Below are 21182 nucleotides of genomic sequence, written 5' to 3' on the forward strand. Positions count from 1 at the left end.
AATATATCAGAAAATGGTTAGAGGCAACCAAAAACTGGCACTTGATGTTAATATTAAGACTCTTCTATACAAATACAGAATTACATAATCCTTCTACATGAAGATAGCCTCTTCTAGACCCTGAGTTTACAATGAAGACACGTTTTATTTTTTTTGTTGCCATTCCATGCATGTCCTTTCACTAACACTGGTAGAATTTAACTAAAAATCAATCTTCCTCCAAGTTGACCAAGGAGCAGATCATTAATCAGCAGCACATACATACGTACCAACATTCTCAGAATACCCAAGATCAGGTATTTGAATAATCAAATTTAATTCAAGGACACAGGATTCCTAAACTTAAATATGAGGTGGAACTATATGAGTACATGGTCACCATTCATGGAAAATCCAATATAAATTTTTTGTCAGGGACAATATTCCACATATTGGCTTTCACCATTTGGATTAGAACACTTCAAAGGCCAGCCGCAGCAGCTCACGCCTATAATCAACACTTTGGGAGGCAGAGATGAGAGGATCACTTGAGCCCAGAAGTTCGAGACAAGCCTGGGCAATATAGTGAGACCTCATCTTTACAAAAATTTAAATGAGCGTGGTGGTAGGAGGATCGCTTCAGCCCTGGAGGTGAAGGCTGCAATAAGCCATGATTGTGCCACTGTACTATAGCACAGGAGACAGAGAGAGACCCTGTCTCCCCACCAAAAAAAGAAAAAAAAAAATCATTCCATATACATACTAAGTTACATAACACCCTAAGTCTTACTAGTGGAATTCTGCTACTATCACAAAACACACTCCTAGACATATTATTTTCTCAAGGATCTTCAACACGGTGCTATGCTTGAAGTAATGATGAAAGAAACTCTTCAGTTTATCATCATTAGCAAGGGATACTTGTTACTTAGTGTTTTCATCACTAGAACAATCACAGACTAGGCAAAATGCAGGTTTCTCAAGTATCAGTGAATCAACCTATGATTTAATATCTATTGCATTTTAACTACATTTAACTATTTTAGTATGTACTAGTTGAAGTTCAAAATAGCTTGATCCCAACATATCAAGTGATTTGTCTATGGTCACAAAGGTAATTAATAGCAAAGCCCATCTAGAACCCAGGCCTCCTCATCTCATAATCACAGCTCTCTGCACTATACCATTTGGCCTCTCTGCTTTCATCTTTTCATTTTATCAAGCAGCAAAAGTTCTGCATACTCTATAGCTTTCTGACGCTTCAGTCTTTGGATAGCTACTAATAAAAGTCTCATTTTTATCAATGATCTGTACTAAGTGAATGCCTGCAACATACAATTTTTAAGACATACAGTCAGCATCAAAATTACCCCAGTGGTCAGATTTAAGTTGGAACTTAAATCTCTGAACTCCTGGGCCAATGCTCTATCTATACTATTCAGATAAAAGGCGATGTACTATATATAAGTGTATCTCAAACTGTATGAAGATCTCATTCCAGAGAAGGAAATCTATGATTTCTTGTGAGACAAGACAAGATTTCATTGTGAGACATTTACTCCAAAGAACAATTATTAGATGACATCTACTAAGAGTAGGAATATCTGGCACTGAGATAGGGGTTACAGCTTCGTTTCTAGAATCTTGATAAGAAACAAAGTCAGCAAAGTAGAGTTGGAAATTAAGATTAAGTTATCAAAAATACCTCTTATTAAAGTTTGAAATGAAGACATTGCCCTAAAATTTAATATTTTTCCAACGAGAGTATGAAATCACAACCATGTCTGAAATGGCAATTCAGGCCAGTAATCCTGTAATCCCAGCACTCTGGGAGGCCAAGGCAGATTGCTTGAGCCCAGGAGTTCAAGACCAGTCTAGACAACATTGCAGGACTCTGTCTCTACAAATATTTTAAAAATTAGCTGGGCATGGTGATGAACATCTGTCATCATAGCTACTCAGGAGACTGAAGCAGCAGGATAGCGTGAGCCTAGGAGTTTGAGGCTGCAGTAAACTACGATAGCACCACTGCACTCCAGCCTGGGCAATAGAGCGAGATCATGTCTCTATGAAAAGAAATTTTTTAAAAGGTAATTCAGTTCATCCCTAACATTAAACAAAATTCCCAGAGACTGTGCCAAATGTTAGATATACTTTCTATGTATATACGTATAGGAAAATCTCAGTGTGCTTACAGAAATGTCTGGTTCAATGTTCACATGTAAACACTAATAACTCAGAAAGATTGTATTGTAAGGTAGGTGAACGTATTCAATTCTTTTGCTTGCCCACCAATAAAGGTATTTAATCACAAGTCCAAAATCCAATACACAGATTTCAGGTGAGACTAGAAGCTAGAAGTAATACTTTAAAACAAAAATCTTTACTGAAATTATCTCTTTAAGCACAATCCAAACAGATTACAAAAATGATGATATCCTTTGCCAGAAACATACCTGCTTAACTTTAGCTTCAAAATCTGAATCATTCTTATCAAAGATCACTTGAGCAAGACGCATCTGTTCAGCTGTTGCCTGGAAAGTACATACAATTGTTAAGGATTTGAAAACCAAAAGCTTAAGTTAGATTCCAAAATCTGGGTCAAACAGTTAAGGCTCTCAAGCACTAGAAACACTAAGTAAAAACAAATAAAAGACCCTGAATTTAGGCCTCTCAACCTGTTCCCATAGGAAAAATAAGCATCAAATTAAGTAACATAAAGGACCTATTCCTTTGACCAAATGACCTAAAGTTATTGTTCATCTTAACTGGCCATATGACTTATTTGAATTTTCTTTCCCTTGGCAGGGTCAGGGAAATCAGCTCAAAAGAAAGCAGAAGAACAAAAAATAATGAAATCTTTTTGGCCAGGCATGGTGGCTCATGTCTTTGGGAAGCCAAGGTAGAAGAATTGCTTGAGCCCAGGAGTTTGAAACTAGCCTGGGCAACACAGAGAGACCCTGTCTCTATTTAATTTTTTAAAAGATTTAAAAAAAAAAAAAAAAGGCTTAAAAATTAATGAAATCATTAGAGGTAGTTGGTAGGCAAAAAATAATAAAAGAAAAATTAAAAGGTAACGCAAACAACTGCCCAGACACAGGCTTAGAACTAGACTTTGTGTCAACAAAGCTGTTGTCAGGTCTAAAAAGGTATGCTGGTTAGTTCCGAAGGAAAAAAAGCTGTATTTAGCTAAACTAAAAATATTTTTAAAGTTACTTTATCTTTTTTTTAATACACAATAATTTTGTTTTTCTAAGAGACAGGGTTTCACTATGTTGCCCAGGCTGGTCTTGAACTCCTGGGCTCAAGTGATCCTCCAACCTCACCCTCCCAAAGTGCTAGGATTACAGGCCTGAGTCACTGCATCTGGCACAAGTTACCCTCCTCACAATTTTTTTTTTTTTTTTGAGATGAAGTCTCGTGCTGTTAGCCCAGCTGGAGTGCAGTGCCGCGATCTTGACTCTGCAACCTCCACCTCCCAGGTTCAACTGATTCTCCTGCCTCAGCGTCCAGAGTAGCTGGGACTACAAGCATGCACCACCATGCCCAGCTAGTTTTTGTATTTTTAGTAGAGACGGGGTTTCACCATGTTGGCCACACTGGTCTCAAACTCCTGGCCTCAGGTATTCACCTGCCTCGGCCTCCCAAAGTGCTGGGATTACAGGCGTGAGCCACCATGCCCAGCCTAAATCACAATTTCTTAAAGTTTTTATTTACATATTTATTTAATTTTTAAAGGTAGGGTGTCATTCTGTCCCCTCAGACTGCAATGCAGTGATGCCATCATAGCTCACTGCAGCCTCCAACTCCTGACTTCAAGAGATCCTGCTGCCTCAGCCTCCCATGTAGCTTGGATTACAGGTGTGCACCACCACATCTGGCTAGTTGCAGAAAACTTACTTCCAGTTACTTTTGTCACTCAAAATATTTTTTCGATCACATTACTAAGTTTCGCTTTCTGATGTTTTTAGCAACAAAAAATCAGAAAAGTTCTAAAGAAAGTTATTCATTTGTGGAGTGATTTTGCAATGTGCCAGTCTAGTTTCTTAGTTTTAACAAAGGTACTGTAATTATTACAACAGGGAAATTAGGTGAGGAATATACAGGAACAATCTGTATCATCTCTGTACAACAGTCTACTAAATCGAAAATTACTCCAAAATAGTTTAAGTTGCCTCGTTAACCAAGTCTATACTAACTCTCAACATAAATATTTAAAAAGCTGAACAGTTTACAAAAAGATCTTAGAGGAAAAAAAGCCATAAGGAACTAACAGACAGCTTTTATTCTCAGTTTTTTATATACACTCATTTCAAATAATCTTGACTGAAGTGGGATAAGGGGGAGTTGTTGACATTTTTTGCATTTTAAAGCACTTTTCAAAAGGCCTTTCCAGGCCATGTGGGTGGGTGATTATGCAAATTCCAGGTGCTTTGGCCTGTTCATCCCAACCTATGCTGCTGAGACCTCAGTTTAACTGCCGCAGTACTGCTACATTATACCCAGAAAGACACTGGTACAGAAATTCAATGTCTACACTTATTAAAAACTACCAAAATTGTTCCCTGTACACGTAAGGACCTTACATATACTCTCACTATCCCTAAATCAGACAATCATTTTCCTGAACCATAACAACCAAGAAATCCCAGTGCCACAGCCAAGAGCACCAATGTCGTGATAACTAGATGAAGTAAAAGGGAAAAGCAAAGCAAGAGATGAGTTTTTAAAAGATGGCATTTCCACATTACACATTTGGGTTTGGAGTAATGGTAACTTGCTATGAACTGTTAAAGTCAAAAATATAGAGAGAAACAAATCTCTAAGTAAAAAAGGTTTTATTTGGGAAGAATATATAAGTAGGATTACAATCCAGGACATACATACATACATAATAGGGTGGCCTCCAGTGTGTCCAAACAAGGTTGGGAGTTTTATTAGAAAAATAAACATGACCTAGTTTTGAAAGAAAACTCACTGGAACTACTAAAGCTTTCGGGAGCTGGTAAGCTCTGATTGGTGAGTGAAGACGGTTGGTAAAACCAGACTTAGAGTCACAAGAGTTCATCTCAACAGCTAGTAGGTAAAACTGGATTTAAGGTTACAGCACGTCATTGGGCAGCTGGCTTGCAATATAATCCCTGGGCAAGCGCTTTGTGCCCCAAGCACTTTTTTACCATAACCCTTGGTCCACTGACTCTAAATTTAGTTGGGTATGACAAGATAACTCCAATTCATATAATCAGTTTTCACAAAATGAAAGTAGACTGTTGGTGTCCCTGCTGCAAGAAGCCTATATGAAGAGTTTGCCTGTTTTCCCTAATACTATTATTTTCTGCTCCCAGTGTTTCAAACCTAAAAAATTTACCGTACTCATTATCCAGCAGATTCAGGTAGCCTTGTTCCAATACAAGCACCACTGATGTTCATCCCTTCCCATCATTAAAGTTTCTTAAATTATAAGCTTTACATATCAAACACAAGAAAAATTGAAAAATCCATAAGGTGACCATCTAACACCAAAACTATTTATGTATTTGGTATTCATATTTTTTTCATTAAAAAACAAACAAACAAACAAACAAAACAGGGTTTCACTCTGTGGCCTAGGTTGGAATGCTGTGGCACAATCACAGCTCACTAAAGCCTCGACCTCTCAGGTTCAAGCAATTCTCTGACCTCAGCCTCCTGAGTAGCAACCATGGCAGCCGCCATGCCTGGCTAATTTGTTGTTGTTGTTGTTGCTGTTTTGGTAGAGACAGGTCTCACTGTGTTGCCCATGCTGGTCTCAAACTCCTGAACTCAAGCAATCCTCCCACTTCTGCCTCCCAAAGAGTTGCAATTATAGGCATGAGCCACCACACCTGGCTATTTTCCTCTTTTATCAAAAACAGAATATTTAACATACTACTACGTAGAATCACTCACAAACACACAACTTATTATGAATATCTATATCAGGTTTAATGCTACATGACAATCCACTGCATAGGTGCTACTTTCTTTTTTTTTTTTTTTTTTAGACAGTCTCGCTCTGTCGCCCAGGCTGGAGTGCAATGGCACGATCTCGGCTCACTGCAACCTCCGCCTCCCAGGTTCAAGCGATTCTCCTGCCTCAGCCTCCTGAGCAGCTAGGATCCACAGGCACGTGCCACCACACCCAGCTAATTTTTATATTTTTAGTAGACACCGGGTTTCACCACGTTGGTCAGGCTGGTCTTGAACTCCTGACCTCATGATCTGCCCACCTCAGCCTCCCGAAGCGCTGGGATTACAGGTGTGAGCCACCGAGCCCAGCCTTACTTTTGAAGACAGAGTTTCACTGTGTTGGCCAGGCTGGAGTGCAGTGGCAAAATCAGCACTTACAGCTGCCTCCCAGGCTCAAGCAATCCTCCCACCTCATGCACTCCACGCCCCCGCCCACCAATTTACCCCAATAGCTGGAAATACAGGCGCACAACACCACACCTGGTTAATGTTTTGTTCTCAATATAAACAAGGTTCCACCATGTTACTCAGGTTGGTATTGAACTCCTGAGCTTAAGCAACTCCTCCACCTTGGCCTCCCAAAGCGCTAGGATTAGAGGTGTAAACCACAGTGCCCGGCCTATATCTTTCTTACTCTACAAATTTTTATTACTACAAAAACACTGCCAGAGATCCCTTTTTTTTTTTTTTTTTTTTTTTTGAGACGAAGTCTCCTTCTGTTACCTTGCAGTGGCGTGCTCTCAGCTCACTGCGACCTCCGCCTCTTAGATTCGACCAATTCTCGTGCTTGGGACTACAGGCATGCCACCACGCCCTGCTAATTTTTGGTTTCGGTAGAGACGGGGTCTCATCATGTTGGTCAGGCTGGTCTTGAACTTCTGACCTTGAGTGATCTGCCCACCTTGGCCGCCCAAAGTGCTGGGATTACAGGTGTGCACCACTGCGGCAGGCTGAGGTCCATTCTTATACCCGAATCAGAACACACATCAAAGATAGCTTTTTTTTTTTTTTTTTTTTTTTTTTTTGAGACACAGCCTTGTTCTGCTGCTCTGGCTAGAGTGCAATGGTGTGATCTCGGCTCAATGCAACCTCCGCCTCCCAGATTCAAGGGATTCTCTGCAACCTCCACCTCCCAGGTTCAAGCGATTCTCCCGCCTCAGCCTCCCCAGTAGCTGAGATTACAGGTGTTCGTCACGACGCCCGGCTAATTTTTACTATTTCTAATACAGATGAGGTTTCATCATGTTATTCAAGCTGGTCTTGAACTCCTGACCTCAAATGACCCTCCTGCCTTGCCCTCCCAAAGTGCTGGGATTACAGGCATGAACCACCATGCACGGCCAAAGCTAGATTTCTTTTTTTTTTGAGACTGAGTTTCACTCTTGTTGCCCAGGCTGGAGTGCAGTGGCACAATCTCGACTCACTGCAACCTCTACCTGCCTGGTTGAAGCAATTCTAGTATCTCAGCCTTCCGAGTAGCTGGGATTACAGGCACATGCCACAGTGCCCAGCTAATTTTTGTATTTTTAGTAGAGACAGGGTTTCATCATGTTGGTCAGGCTGGTCTCGAACTCCTGACCTCAGGTGATCCGCCCGCCTCGGCCTCCCAAAGTGCTGGGATTACAGGTATGAGCCACCACGTCCGGCCCCAATGACAGCTTTCTAAGAATGAATACAACGAAGTAAAACTACAGGGTCAAATAAATGTCTACCAGTGTTAAAAGGAGTTTAAAATCATCTCCACAAAAATGCTCTGCACAAAGGCTGTAAAGATATATACTCAATGAGCCGTAAATAAGAGAACCTGCCTCCTCAAAACCTTTCCCAAAATGGGCATAATGAACTTTTTAAAAAAGCTAATTTAATTACTTAAAATGGCCTATATGTGGTGTAATTTTTATTTCTTAGCTCACTATTAAGACTACAAAATCTCATTTCTACAAAAAAAAAAAAAAACAAAAAAAAAAAACAGAAAAACTAGCCAAGTGTAGTGGTAAGTGCCTGTAGTCCCAGCTATCCCAGAGGCTAAGGTGGGAGGATCACCTTAGTCCAATGAGGTTGCAGTGAACCAAGATGGCGCCACTGTATTCCAGCCTGTGTGACAGAACAACTTGGTCACCAAAAAAAGGGGAAAAAAGGAAACTTTAAGGCTGGATACGGTGACTCATACCTATAATCCCAGCACTCTGGGAGGCTGAGACAGGAGGAGACCAGCCTGGGCAACATAGTGAGACCCCCATCTCTACAAAAAATTTAAAAATCAGACACTTCTTGCATCACCTTTTTCTTAAATCCCATTGAAAACAACAGACGGGCATGGTAGCTCAGGCCTGTAATCCCAGCACTTTGAGAGGCTGAGGCAGGCGGATCACTTGAGGTCAGGAGTTCAAGACCAGCCTGGCCAACATGGTGAAACCCCGTCTATACTAAAAATACAAAATTAGCTGGGCATGGTGGCACGACCCTGAAATCCTAGCTACTCAGGAGGCTGAGGCACAAGAATCAAGTCTCAGCTACCTGGAAGGCTGAGGTGCGAGAATCGCTTGAACCTGGGAGGCAGAGGGTGCAGTGAGCCCAGATCGTGCCATTGCACTCAAGCCTGGAAGCCAGGGCAAGACCTTGTCTCCAAAAAAAAAAAAAAAATCTGATAAAAGAATAACATATCTCTAAGTTTTCCTATTTCTTCTTTAAATTACAGAACTCAAGAAATAATTATTTAAAGAATATGAAATATGAAAATGGAGTCTAAACTACAAGGAATATAAAACTTAGCAATTAATGCCTCAAGGATAACAGAATAAAACTGGGCAAATTGTTTTCCTGTAAAAAGGAAATAAAAGGAAAAAGAAATGAAGAGAAAAATAGGAACGGGAGAAAAGAAAGCAAAGTGTCAAACACTGAAGATAGGCAAAAGACACCCAACTTAAAGCTATGGACAATAAGCTGCCAAATAATAAAACTACAGTATAGATCCTTAAAACTAAAATTTAAGAAAAATGTCTGGAAAACAAACCAAAAAATGTGTAAATATGTCAATGAAAATACATTGTATTTGAGAATATCAATCCCTAACTAGACAGTCCACACTAAGACATTCTTCAGTTTAAGAACTGGACTCTGGCCAGGTGTGGTGGCTCAAGCCTGTAATCCCAGCACTCTGGGAGGCTGAGGTGCGCAGATCACTTGAGGTCAGGAGTTCAAGACCAGCCTGGCCACCACAGTGAAACCCCATCTCTACTAAAAATACAAAAAAATTAGCTGGGCATGGTGGCGTGCACCTGTAATCCCAGCTACTTGGGAAGCCAAAGCAGGAGAATCGCTTGAACCCGGGAGGCAGAGGTTGCAGTCAGATGAGATCACACCATTGCACTCCAGCCTGGGAGACAGGGTAAGACTCATCCAAAAACGAAAAAAAAAGAAGAAGAAGAACTGGACTCTAAAAGAACAAGCATCCACAGGACAACTAGGCAGAAATGGCAAGAGACCCAGAAGAGAATGAAATTAGAGTAAAAACAAACTTGTCAAGAGCAATGCTTTGTGCAAGAAAAAAACAAGATAGGCACCACAGCTCACACCTGTAATACCAGCACTTCGGAAGGCTGAGGCAGGCAGGGTGCTTGAGCTCAGGCGTTTGAGACCAGCCTGTACAACACAGCAAAATCCGTCTTTACAAAAAAATACAAAAACTAACTAGTACATGCACCTGTGGTCCCAGCTACTCAACAGGCTGAAGTAGGAGGATTATCTGAGCCCAGGAGGTCAAGGGCGCATGACCGTGCCACTGCACTCCAGTCTGGGTGACAAAGTGAGACCTTGTCCCAAAAAACAAAACAAAAAAAAGATACATAAAGAAAATGTGGGCCTAGCACTTAGAGCCAACAAAACTGATGTTCTACGCAAGTATAAAAGGTATAAATTGTGAACAACACCAAAGAACAGAAGGAATATTGTTCTCGTAATCCTTTCCAGAGGAATCAACAAAACCAATGGGTTCAGACAATCAAAATGACTAGAGAAACTGACTTAAGTATTGACAGTGACTACTAAACATATTATTATTGTAGAACTAATACTAAATGACTAAAGGGGAAGCATATACTATATAATGAGTACCTAAACAACGTAGACAGAGTACAACTGTTTTGCTGTTGATATATATAAAGGCTAAATTTTGTTGTTGATTTTGTACCCTGCAACTTCACTAGATTCATTTCTCAGTTCTAACAGGTGTTTGGTGGAGTATTTAGGTTTTTCTAAATACAGTATGTCATCTATAAATAAGAATATAATGTGACTTCTTCCTTTGCAATCTAAACCCCTTTAATTCCTTCTCTTGCCTATTTGCTCTGGCTAGAACTTCTAGTACTCTGCTGAAGTGAGGCCAGGTGCAGTGACTCATGCCTATAATCCCAGTACTTTGGGAGACTGAGGCAGGCAGATCCCTTGAGCCTAAAAGTTTGAAACCAGCCCTGTGGGTAACTTGGTGAGAGGCTGTCTCTACAAAACATAAAACATGAGCCAGGTATGGTAGTGCACACCAGTAGTACCAGCTACCCGAGAGGCTGAGACAGGAGGATCTCTTGAGCTTAGGAGGTCGAGGCTACAGTGAGCCACAGTCACATCATTACATTCCAGCCTGGGAGACCCTGTCTCAAAAATAAAAATAGCCTTTATTATTTTGAGGTATGTTCCTTCCACACTCAAGTTGTTGATAATCTTTACCACAAACGGATGTTGAATTTTTTCACATACATTTTTCAATGTTTACTGAAATGATCATATGTTTTTTTGTCCTTGTTTTTCTTTTTTTTTTTTTGAGACGGAGTCTAGCTCTGTCACCCAGGTTGGAGTACAGTGGCATGATCTTGGCTCACTGTAAGCTCCGCCTCCCGTGTTCACGCCGTTCTCCTGCCTCAGCCTCCCGAGTAGCTGGGACTACAGGCGCCCAACACCACGCCCGGCTAATTTTTTTAATTTTTAGTACAGTCAGGGTTTCACCGTTTTAGCCAACATGGTCTCATCATCTCCTGACCTCGTGATCCGCATGCCTCGGCCTCCCAAAATGCTGGGGATTACAGGTGTGAGCCACTGCGCCTGGCCTGTCCTTGTTTTTCTTAATGAGATGCATCCTGTTCATTGATTTGCATACGCTGAACCATCCTAGTGACACACTTATTTTAAAAGGAAGAGAGCCGGGGCCTGCGCGGTGGCTCACGCCTATAATCCCAGCACTTTGGGAGGCCGAGGCAGGCGGATCACAAGGTTAGGAGATCAAGACCATCTGGCTAACACGTGAAACCCCTGTCTCTACTAAAAATACAAAAAATTAGCCAGGCGTGGTGGCAGACACCTGCAGTCCCAGCTACGTGGACGGCTGAGGCAGAAGAATGGTGTGAACCCGGGAGGCGGAGCTTGCAGTGAGCCGAGATCCTGCCACTGCACTCCAGCCTGGGCGACAGAGTCTCAAAAAAAATTTTTTAAATAAAAAGAAGAGGGCCAAGCGCGGTGGCTCATGCCTGTAATTCCAGGACTTTGGGAGGCCGAGGCGGGTGGATCACGAGGTCAAGAGTTCGAGGGCAGCCTGACCAACATGGTGAAACACCGTCTCTACTAAAAATACAAAAATTAGCCAGGCATGGTGGCACGCGCCTATAATCCCAGCCACTCAGAAGGCTGAGGCAGGAGAATCACTTGAACCCGGAGGTGAGTTCAAAATAAAGCCCAAATGAACTGAACCAAAGTTCCCTCAAAAAAGGATGAAAAAATATCTGATTAGATATTTGCTCTATCAGTTGATTTCAAGTCAACTGAAATACAGCTTGAATAAGGTTAAAATTTCTAAATTCAGAAAAGATACACAGGAAGAAAGACTGATACAGACCTTGTTCCTCCAGCAGGGAGAACATAAACATTTGTGTTTAGTGCATCAAATCCTGATGCCACTGATGATACTTTATAAAAACAAGCTAATATTTACGGAGGCCTCTGAAATAAAGGATCATCCCTAATTTCTCCATACCCAGAACTCTGGTAAATTTTAAAAAACAGTATTGGGAGTGGGAGAGGGAGAGATTGGGGTAAGAATGGGGAAAATAAGGTGTTAGTATTAGTATTGCTATTCTTAGAATGTTCTATACACAAAAATGGGACACAAGGCAGGGCGCGGTGGCTCACTCCTATAATCCCAGCACTTTGGCATGCCAAGGCAGGTGGATCACAAGGTCAAGAGATCAAGACCATCTCGGGCAACATAGTAAAACCGCATCTCTACTAAAAATACAACATTAGCTGGGCATGGTGGCGCATGCCTATAGTCCCAGCTACTTGGGAGGCTGAGGCAAGAGAATCGCTTGAACCCGGGAGGTGAAGGTTGCAGTGAGCCGAGATCGCGCCACTGCACTCCAGCCTGGCGACAGAGCAAGACTCATCTCAAAAAACAAAAATACAAATACAAATACAAAATTAGCCGGGCTGGGGATGGGGCATGCCTGTAATCCCAGTTACCAGGGAGGCTGAGGCAGGAAAACTGCTTGAACCCAAGAGGTGAAGGTTGCGGTGAGCCGAGATCACGCCATTGCACTCCAGCGTGGGCAACAAAAACAAGACTCTGTCTCAAAAAAAAAAAAAAAAAAAAAAAAGTGGGACACAGAAAATGAGTAATTTTGGGATAATTTAATTCTACCACCTTCTGGTTCCCTTTGAACCAGGATTCTGTGTGGAAGCAATAAAAACATAACACAAAAGAAGTTAAAAACCCTGTCATCAACTGGGTGCAGTAGCTCAGGCGTATAATCTCAGTACTTTGGGAGGCTGAGGCAGACAGATCACCTGAGGTCAGGAGTTCCAGACCAGCCTGACCAACATGAGACCCCATCTCAAAAATGTAATAAAATAAAAATGCAACAGAGATCATGTCTAGACTGCAAAGCGTAAGATATATACTATCTAACACCTTACAGAAAAGGTTACGCAATCCTTTATGTAAAAAGGTGGCCAGGCGCAGCAGCGTCCGCCTATAATCCCAGCACTCTGGGAGGTCAAGGCAGGAGGATCACAAGGTCAAGAGATCGAGACCATCCTGGCCAACATGGTGAAATCCTATCTCTACCAAAAAAAAAAACAAAAATTAGCTGAGCACAGTGGTGCGCGCCTGTAGTCCCAGCTACTTGGGAGGCTGAGGCAGGAGAATGGCTTGAACCCAGGAGGCGGAGATTGCAGTGAGCCAAGGTCCTGCCACTACACTCCAGCCTGGCGACACAGCGAGACTCTGTCTCAAAAAAAACCAAAAGTTAACATTTAGGATAGCTGGGTGAATATATCGATCTCTATCATTCTTTGCAACTTTTTTACAACTCTTAGAATTATTCCAAAATAATTTTTCCCTAAAATATTGGTGGTTTTTTTTGAGACAATCTTGCTCTGCTGCCTAGGCTGGAGCATAGTGGCACAAACTCGGCTCACTGCAACCTCTGCCTCCTGGGTTTAAGCGATTCTTGTGCCTCACCCTTCAAGTAGCTGGGATTACAGATGCACACCACCACGGTCAGCTAATTTTTGTATTTTTAGTAGAGATGGGGTTTTGTAACGTTGACCAGGCTGGTCTCGAACTCCTGGCCTCAGGTGGTCCACCCGCCTCAGCCTCCCAAAGTGCTGGGATTACAGACGCAAGCCACCACACCCGGCCATAAAGGTTTTTTTCTTATAAATGTTTTAAAAAATATTTTTTATGGAGACAGGGTCTCGCTATTTGACCCAGGATGGTCTTGAACTCCCGAGCTCAAATAATCCTCCCACCTCAGCCTCCCAAAGTGTTGAGATTACAGGTATGAGCTACCGTGTCCCGGTTCAAAATGTTTTTTATTAATTGGTAAGCCAATAGATTCAAGCACTTATGCTACCATATAGTATAAGAAGTTTGTAATTTTTGTAGAGACATATCTCACTATGTTACCCAGGCTGGTCTCGAACTCCTGGACTCAAGCGATCCTCCCACCTCAGCCTCCCAAAGTGCTGGGACTACTGGAATGAGCCACCATGCCCAGCAGGGAACAATCGCTTTATGTATGTAAATATTCCATGTAACACATGAAAAATAAATGACATATATTTCCTTTTTTTTTTGAGACAGAGTTTCGCTCTTGTTGCGCAGGCTGGAGTACAATGGTGCCATCTCCGCTCACCGCAACTTCTGCCTCCCGAGTTCAAGAGATTCTCCTGCCTCAGCCTCCCAAGTAGCTGGGATTATAGGCATGTGCCACCAGCCTCGGCTAATTTTGTTTGTTTAGCAGAGACGGAGTTTCTCCAACTTGGTCAGGCTGGTCTCAAACTCTTGACCTCAGGTGATCCACCTGCCTCAGCCTCCCAAAGTGCTGGGACTACAGGCATTAGCCACCACACCCAGCCGGAAATGACCTATCTTTTCTAACAAGTTTTGTATTGGCCTGTTATTGTGATTTTAGTATGGATTTCCCTAAGCCTAATGAAGTAAAGGATCTTTTCATGTACTTACTTGCAACACATATACCTTCCTGAGTGAAATTTCATTCAAATCTTTTGTCCTTTTTTGAGATAAGGGTCTAACTCTGTCACCCAGGCTGGAGTGCAATGGTACAATCACAGCTCACTGAAGCCTTGACCTCCTGGGGTCAAGCAATTGTTCAACCTCAGCCTCTCAAGCAGCTAGAACTAAAGGCTCCTGCCATCTCATTCACCAATTTTTTTTTTTTATTTCTAGTAGAGACAAGGTCTCCCTATGTTTATGTTGCCCATGCTGGTCCTGAACTCCTGGGTTCAAGTAATCCTCCTGCCTCTCAGCCTCCCAAAGTGCTGAGATTACAGGCATGAGCCACCATGCTCCACTTTTTGTCCACTTTATTAAATGTGTTATTTCCTTATTTCCTTATTTTTGTTTCAAAATTTTGTGACAAGTCCTTCATCAGATGCAAACATTTTCTCCTGATCTGTGGCTTGTCTTTCCATTCTCTGAACAATCTTTTGAAACCATAAGTTTTCAGTTTTCCTAAAGTCCAATTTATCCATTTGTTCTTTTATGAATCATGCCTTTGTTGCTACATCTAGGAAATCTTTGACTAAACCAATAGCATGAAGATTTTCTCCCATACTTTCTTGTATAAACTTTAAGCTTGGGGTTTTCAGTCCATGACCCGTTTTAGTTTTTGTTTTTATGAATGATTTGCATATTGATATACAATAGTTCCCACACTATTTACTGAAAAGGCCATCCTTTCCCCTCTACATTGCCTCTGACTCTCAAAAATTGGTTGTCGACATATGAGTAGGTTTATTTCTGGACTCTCCATTTTATTTCACTGTCTACCTTTATACCAATTCAAAACACTAGGCATGGCAACCAAGTGTTGGTGAGGATTTCACGCCAGCAGAACTGGAATTCTGCTGGCAGAAAAGCAAATAGTTCAACTACTTTGGAGAATAGTTTAGCTAGCTATTTATGTATGTATGTATGTATTTGTTTATTAATTTATTGAGACAGGGTCTCATTCTGTCACCCAGGCTGAAACGGAGGGGTGCAACCTCTGCTTACTGCAACCTCCACCTCCCAGGGCTCAAGCAATCCTCCCATCTCAGCCTCCTGACTGGCTGGGACTACAGAGGCAGGCCACCACCTCTGGGGAATTTTTGTATAAGAAAGGTTTGGCTATGTTGTCTAGGCTTGTCTCAAACTCCTGGGCCCAAGCCATCTGGCCTCCCGCCTCGGCCTTCCAAAGTGGTAGGATTACTACAGGTGTGAGCCACTATGCCCCAGCTGGCAATTTTTCTTTTCTTGTTTTTTCTTTCTTTTTTTTTTTTTTTTTTTGAGATGGAGTCTCGCTCTGTTGCCCAGGCTGGAGTGCAATGGCACGATCTCCGCTCACTGCAACATCCGCCTCCCAGGTTCAAGCGATTCTCCTGCCTCAGCCTCCCAAGAAGCTGGGATTACAGGCGTCCGCCAGCACACCTGGCTAATTTTTTGTATTTTTAGTAGAGATGGGGTTTCATCATGTTAACCAGGCTGGTCTCAGATTCCTGACTTCAGGTGATCTACCTGCCTCAGCCTCCCAAAGTGCTGGGATTACAGGCATGAACCACCACGCCTGGCCTGAGATCCTGTCTATTTAAAAAAAAAAAAAAAAAACACAGCCAGGCACGGTGGTTCACACCTGTAATTCCAGCACTTTGGGAGGTCAAGGTGGGCAGATCACCTGAGGTCAGGAGTTTGAGACCAGCCTGGCCAACATGGAGAAACCCCGTCTCAACTAAAAATAGAAAAATAAACCGGTCATGATGGCAGATGCCTGTAATCCCAGCTACTCAGGAGGCTGAGGTGGGAGAATCACTTGAACCTGGGAGGTGGAGGCTGCAGTGAGCCCAAATCGCGCCACTGTACTCCAGCCTGGGTAACAAGGGCAGAAACTCTGCCTCAAAAAAAAAAAAAAAGACAATAAACAAATACTACACTCTAGTCAATGATATCCATTCTGAAGTGATTAAGAGTACCACTAATCAATTAATTTACTTTGAAAAGCATTAAAAAGTTAGATAAAATAATGGCTGGCTAAACATATGTGATAAAACAGAGCAAAAAGATAACACAACGTATAGGTATTGACTGTACAACTCTCAATTTTTCTTCATGTGTGACCATTTTCATAATAAAGTATTGTGGGGAGGGATTTTGGCAGACAGAAAAGGAGTGGAGGAGGCAGCTTGGGATGGTAGATGTGTTAAACAGGAGCTACAACAAAGATTTTTTTTAAAGTAGAATTATGGACTAGTTGTGGACATCCACGCACTGCACAGTAAGTATTATTATAAGAACATCCCTGGTTTCGAGACATTTCAGACAGAAACTACTTCATGCAGAAATGTCAGAGTGATAAACCAAAGTCAGGGAGTATGGCTGAAATCTTTGTGGAAAAAGTATGAAAAAGTAATGGCGGAGTGGGGGAACCAGGAACAAATAATGACTCTAAAGGCAAGAATATTTAAACTTGAAAACTACCTGAGAATAGCCAGTGCTTTGTAAACGTGCACGATTTACAAAATTAAAGAAACACTTACTGACCCGATTACAATATTAACAAAAAAGCACTGGATGAGTGAAAGAATCTCACCAAATATTTCAAGCAGAATAGTTATTAATAATAGCATTCTGCTGTAGGGGGCAGTCTGGGGCTTATGTATGTTTCTACATTACCATTCTGATACTGTTTCACCCATACGGTTCTAACTATAAAGTCACTATTCATCGTCATATGTAAGGTAAATTCCTATGACTGATTTATTCAGACTTAGCTTTTTCAGCTTAAGTATTACATGACACAAATACTCTGTATTTCTCTTCAGTAATATCTTTTTTATTCCTAAAAGGGCTTAGACAGACTACTTCTGAAAGCATAGCCGATACACATAATAGCCACTGAACAATAACAATATAGTAACACTAACGCTAGCATATTTATGAAAATAAATTTTAATGAGAACTTTAAGTATTTTTTACCTTTATAAAACACCCTGTCAAGAAAAAAATAATTTTCTTTGATAAACAATTCAATAAATATTTGATAAACAAAGAACCAAACATAAGAGTATAATAGGGAAGTTACCAGGCTGAGCTCTAGGAAGTGTCAAGAGGTCGGTACAGCTTGGGAAAAAAGAGGAAAAATCAGGGTCAACTGGTAATTCTTAAGTTAAACAAGGTCAGTGCACCCTCCCCTGCAATAAACATTAGTGACATACACCAGGTCACGTCTCAAGTTGAAAAATATCTTGCCAAGAAAAGTAGCATCACTACAGCTCTTCCTCTGGATCTCTTATCCATTCGCATGGCTTATTACGAACTAAGCTGCTTTTACAGTGGAAAATGTGAAATTTTTCAAATGAATCCAAATTTTTTTAAATTAGATCTGTCACCCAGAAAAAAATTGTAAATAATAAAGTAGGATTATTTATGCCCACCACCAAAAATAAACATTAACAGTCTACTAGCCTGTTCTCATTAATGTTCAACAGTTTTGCTTTAATTTTACATATTTTTTCAGTTGATCAGGAAGCATACCTTTTCTAAGACATGTTATATCACAATTTTCAAATATTCTTACAATCACTTCATAATTGTGGAATGTTCATATAATTTTGTGGAATAGTCACATAAATTCACAAGAGAGTTGACATCTGAATACAATGTATATTCCACAATCTAATTAGCTAAAAAGGACATTACAGCTGGGCGCAGTAGCTCATGCTTGTAATCTCAGCACTTTGGGAGGTCAAGGAAGGAGGATCACCTAAGGTCAGGAGTTCGAGACCAGCCTGGCCAACATGGCAAAACCCCGTTTCTACTGAAAATATAAAAATTTGCCAGGCATGGTGGCGCACGCCTATAATCCCAGCTACTCGGGAGGCTAAGGCAGGACAATCGCTAGAACCCAGGAGGTGGAGGTTGTGGTGAGCTGAGATCGTACCACTGCACTACAGCCTGGACAACAAAGTGAAACTGTGTCTCAAAAAAAAAAAAAAGGCATTATAAGGACCATTGAAAAAATGTAAGTATGATCTGTAGATTTTGATTTTTTATCACTGTACTATAATTATGTAAAAAGATCCTTGTTTTTTAAAAAACACACTGAGGTATTAAGTGAAGAAAAACCTTATTCACAACTACTTGTCAAACGTTTCTGGGGATAAACTGTATGGAAAGAAAGAGAACAGGATAAATGAGATGTGATAGAAATGTTAACATCTAGGGAATCTGGAAGAAGGGTATTCAGTAATTATTCATACTCCCATTGCAACTTTTCTGTAAGTCTCACAATTTTTTTTTTTTTTTTTTGTAATTGAGGTTCGTAGTCAGGCCCAGTGGCTCACACCTGTAACGTTGGCAGTTTGGGAAGTTGAGGTGGGCGGATCACTTGAAGTCAGGAATTCAAGACTGACTAACCTGGCTAACATGGTGAAACCCCTCTCCACTAAAAATACAAAAATTAGCCAGGTGTGGTGGTGCACACCTGTAGTCCCAGCTACTCCGGAGGCTGAGGCAGGAGAATCACTTGAACCCAGGAGGCGCAGGTTGCAGTGAGCCAAGATCAAGCCACTGAACTGCAGCCTGGGCAACAGAGTAAGACTCTGTGTCAAAAAAAAAAAAAAAAAAAAAAAATTGAGGTTAAAGGAGATTTAAGTAACTCATCTAGTTAGTAAGTAAGTGCTAGACCCAGGACAAAAATCCTGGTTTATATAGATTCAAAAGAACTCTCACGCAGTGGCTCATGCCTGTAATCCCAGAACTTTGGGAGGCGGAGTCGGGTGGATCACCTGAGGTCAGGAGTTCAAGACCAGCCTGACCAACATGGTGAAACATACAAAAAATTAACCAGGCGAGGTGGAGGCAGAGGTTGCAGTGAGCCGAGATCACACCATTGCACTCCAGCCTGGACAACAAGAGCAAAACTCCGTATCAAAAAAAAAAAAAAAAAAAAAAAAAAGAACTCTCTTTCATCATGCAACGTGAATAGGTTATCTCAGAACACCTCTAACACTGGACATTTTAAATTGAGTAATTAACATCTTACTGGCAGGGCGTGGTAACTCACGCCTGTAATCCCAGCACTTTGGGAGGCCAGGGTGGGCGGATCACCTGAGGTCAGAAGTTTGAAACCAGCCTGGCCAACATAGCGAAACCCCATCTCTACTAAAAATACAAAAATTAGCCAGGCATGGTGATATGTGCCTGCAATCCCAGCTACTCCAGAGGCTGAGGCAGGAGAATCACTTGGACCCAGAAGGCAGAGGTTGCAATGAGCTGAGAACGCGCCACTGCACTCCAGCCTGGGCGACAGAGCAAGGCTCCATCTCAAAAAAAAAAAAAAGAAAGAAAAAAACATTACCAAATAAAGCCACTTTTTATTACTCCAATTTAAGATTACTTTCTTAGCAACTACTTCCCAGAATAGGATTAATAAAAAATAAACATGAATAATTTTCCTAATGCATACTACTGTTTAAAAGAAAAAAATTTAAAAGGGTCAGATGCAGTGGCTCACACCTGTAATCCCAACACCTTGGGACGCCAAGGGGGACAGATCACTTGAGGTCAGGAGTTCGAGACCAGCCTGGCCAACATGGTGAAACCTCATCTCTACTAAAAATGCAAAAAAAGTTAGTCAGGTATGGTGGCTCACGCCTGTAATCCCAGCTACTGGGGAGGCTAAAACAGGAAAATTGCTTGAACCCCAGAGGCGGAAGTTGCAATGAGCCAAGATCGAGTCACTGCACTCTTGACTGGGCTACAGAGCAAGACTCTGTAAATAAAAAAGTCAGGCACGGTGACTGACGCCTATAATCACAGCACCTTTGAAGGCTAAGAGGGCAGTCACTTGTGTTCAGGTGTTGGAGACCAGGTTGGGCAACACGGTAAAACCCTGTCTCTACTAAAACTACAAAAATTAACTGGGGGTGGTGGCAGGCGCATGTAATCCCAGCTACTTGGGAGGCTGAGGCAGGAGAATCGCTTGAACCCAGGAGGCGGAGGTTGCAGTGAGCCGAGATGGCACCACTGCGCTCCAGTCTGGGTGACAGAAGGGGACTCCATCTCAAAAAAACAAAAAAAAAATTAGGTAGGCATGATGTTGCCTGCCTGTAGTCCCAGCTACCTGGGAGGCTGAGGCAAGAGAATCACTTGAACCCGGGAAGGGGAGGTTGGAGTGAGCTGAGATTGGCCACTGCACTCCAGTCTGGTGACAGATTCCATCTCAAAAAAAAAAAAAAAAAAAAGACCCATTCATTAAGCAAACTTTTTCCTAAGTAAATTCAACTATAAAAGGAGGACCTCGTCTAAAAATTTCAAATTTTTCCATCACTGGACTGGATCAGTTTGTTGAATAAATTCCTATCAGAGTAAGTGTATTTAGGATCAAGCACTGAGTAGAAGAGATATCTGTCCGTTAAACCATCAAAATATTACACTAACTTTATACTGAAAAATATAACGCAACAGTTAAATCTCCTCATTATGTCCCTTAACATCAACAGGGTACTTGGGTATAAAAAAGTGATTATAATAAGCACTTATAATTAACTATCAAAGTATAGTCAAATCAATCTGCAAGTAAGATAAACTGGATATAGTTTACTCACTTGTATATTGCCTGTGAAAAACGGTTTGCCATTCTAGTCAATAACATGTATATAATGCTTAATTT

At 41.5% G+C, this 21182-nt stretch overlaps 1 protein-coding gene across 1 annotated transcript in view; it reads right to left on the reverse strand.

Moving 5' to 3' along the window:
- The window catches only part of UBAP2 (ubiquitin associated protein 2), a 134406-nt gene that overhangs the window by 78017 nt on the left and 35207 nt on the right, over positions 1-21182 (reverse strand). Inside the window, exon 3 of the mRNA XM_021927437.2 lies at positions 2436-2513. Coding sequence (XP_021783129.1) covers positions 2436-2513 — 78 coding nt within the window. The remainder of the gene's footprint in view (positions 1-2435; positions 2514-21182) is intronic.

This window comes from Papio anubis, chromosome 13 (genome assembly GCF_008728515.1).
Source record: "Papio anubis isolate 15944 chromosome 13, Panubis1.0, whole genome shotgun sequence".
NCBI lineage: Eukaryota > Metazoa > Chordata > Mammalia > Primates > Cercopithecidae > Papio > Papio anubis.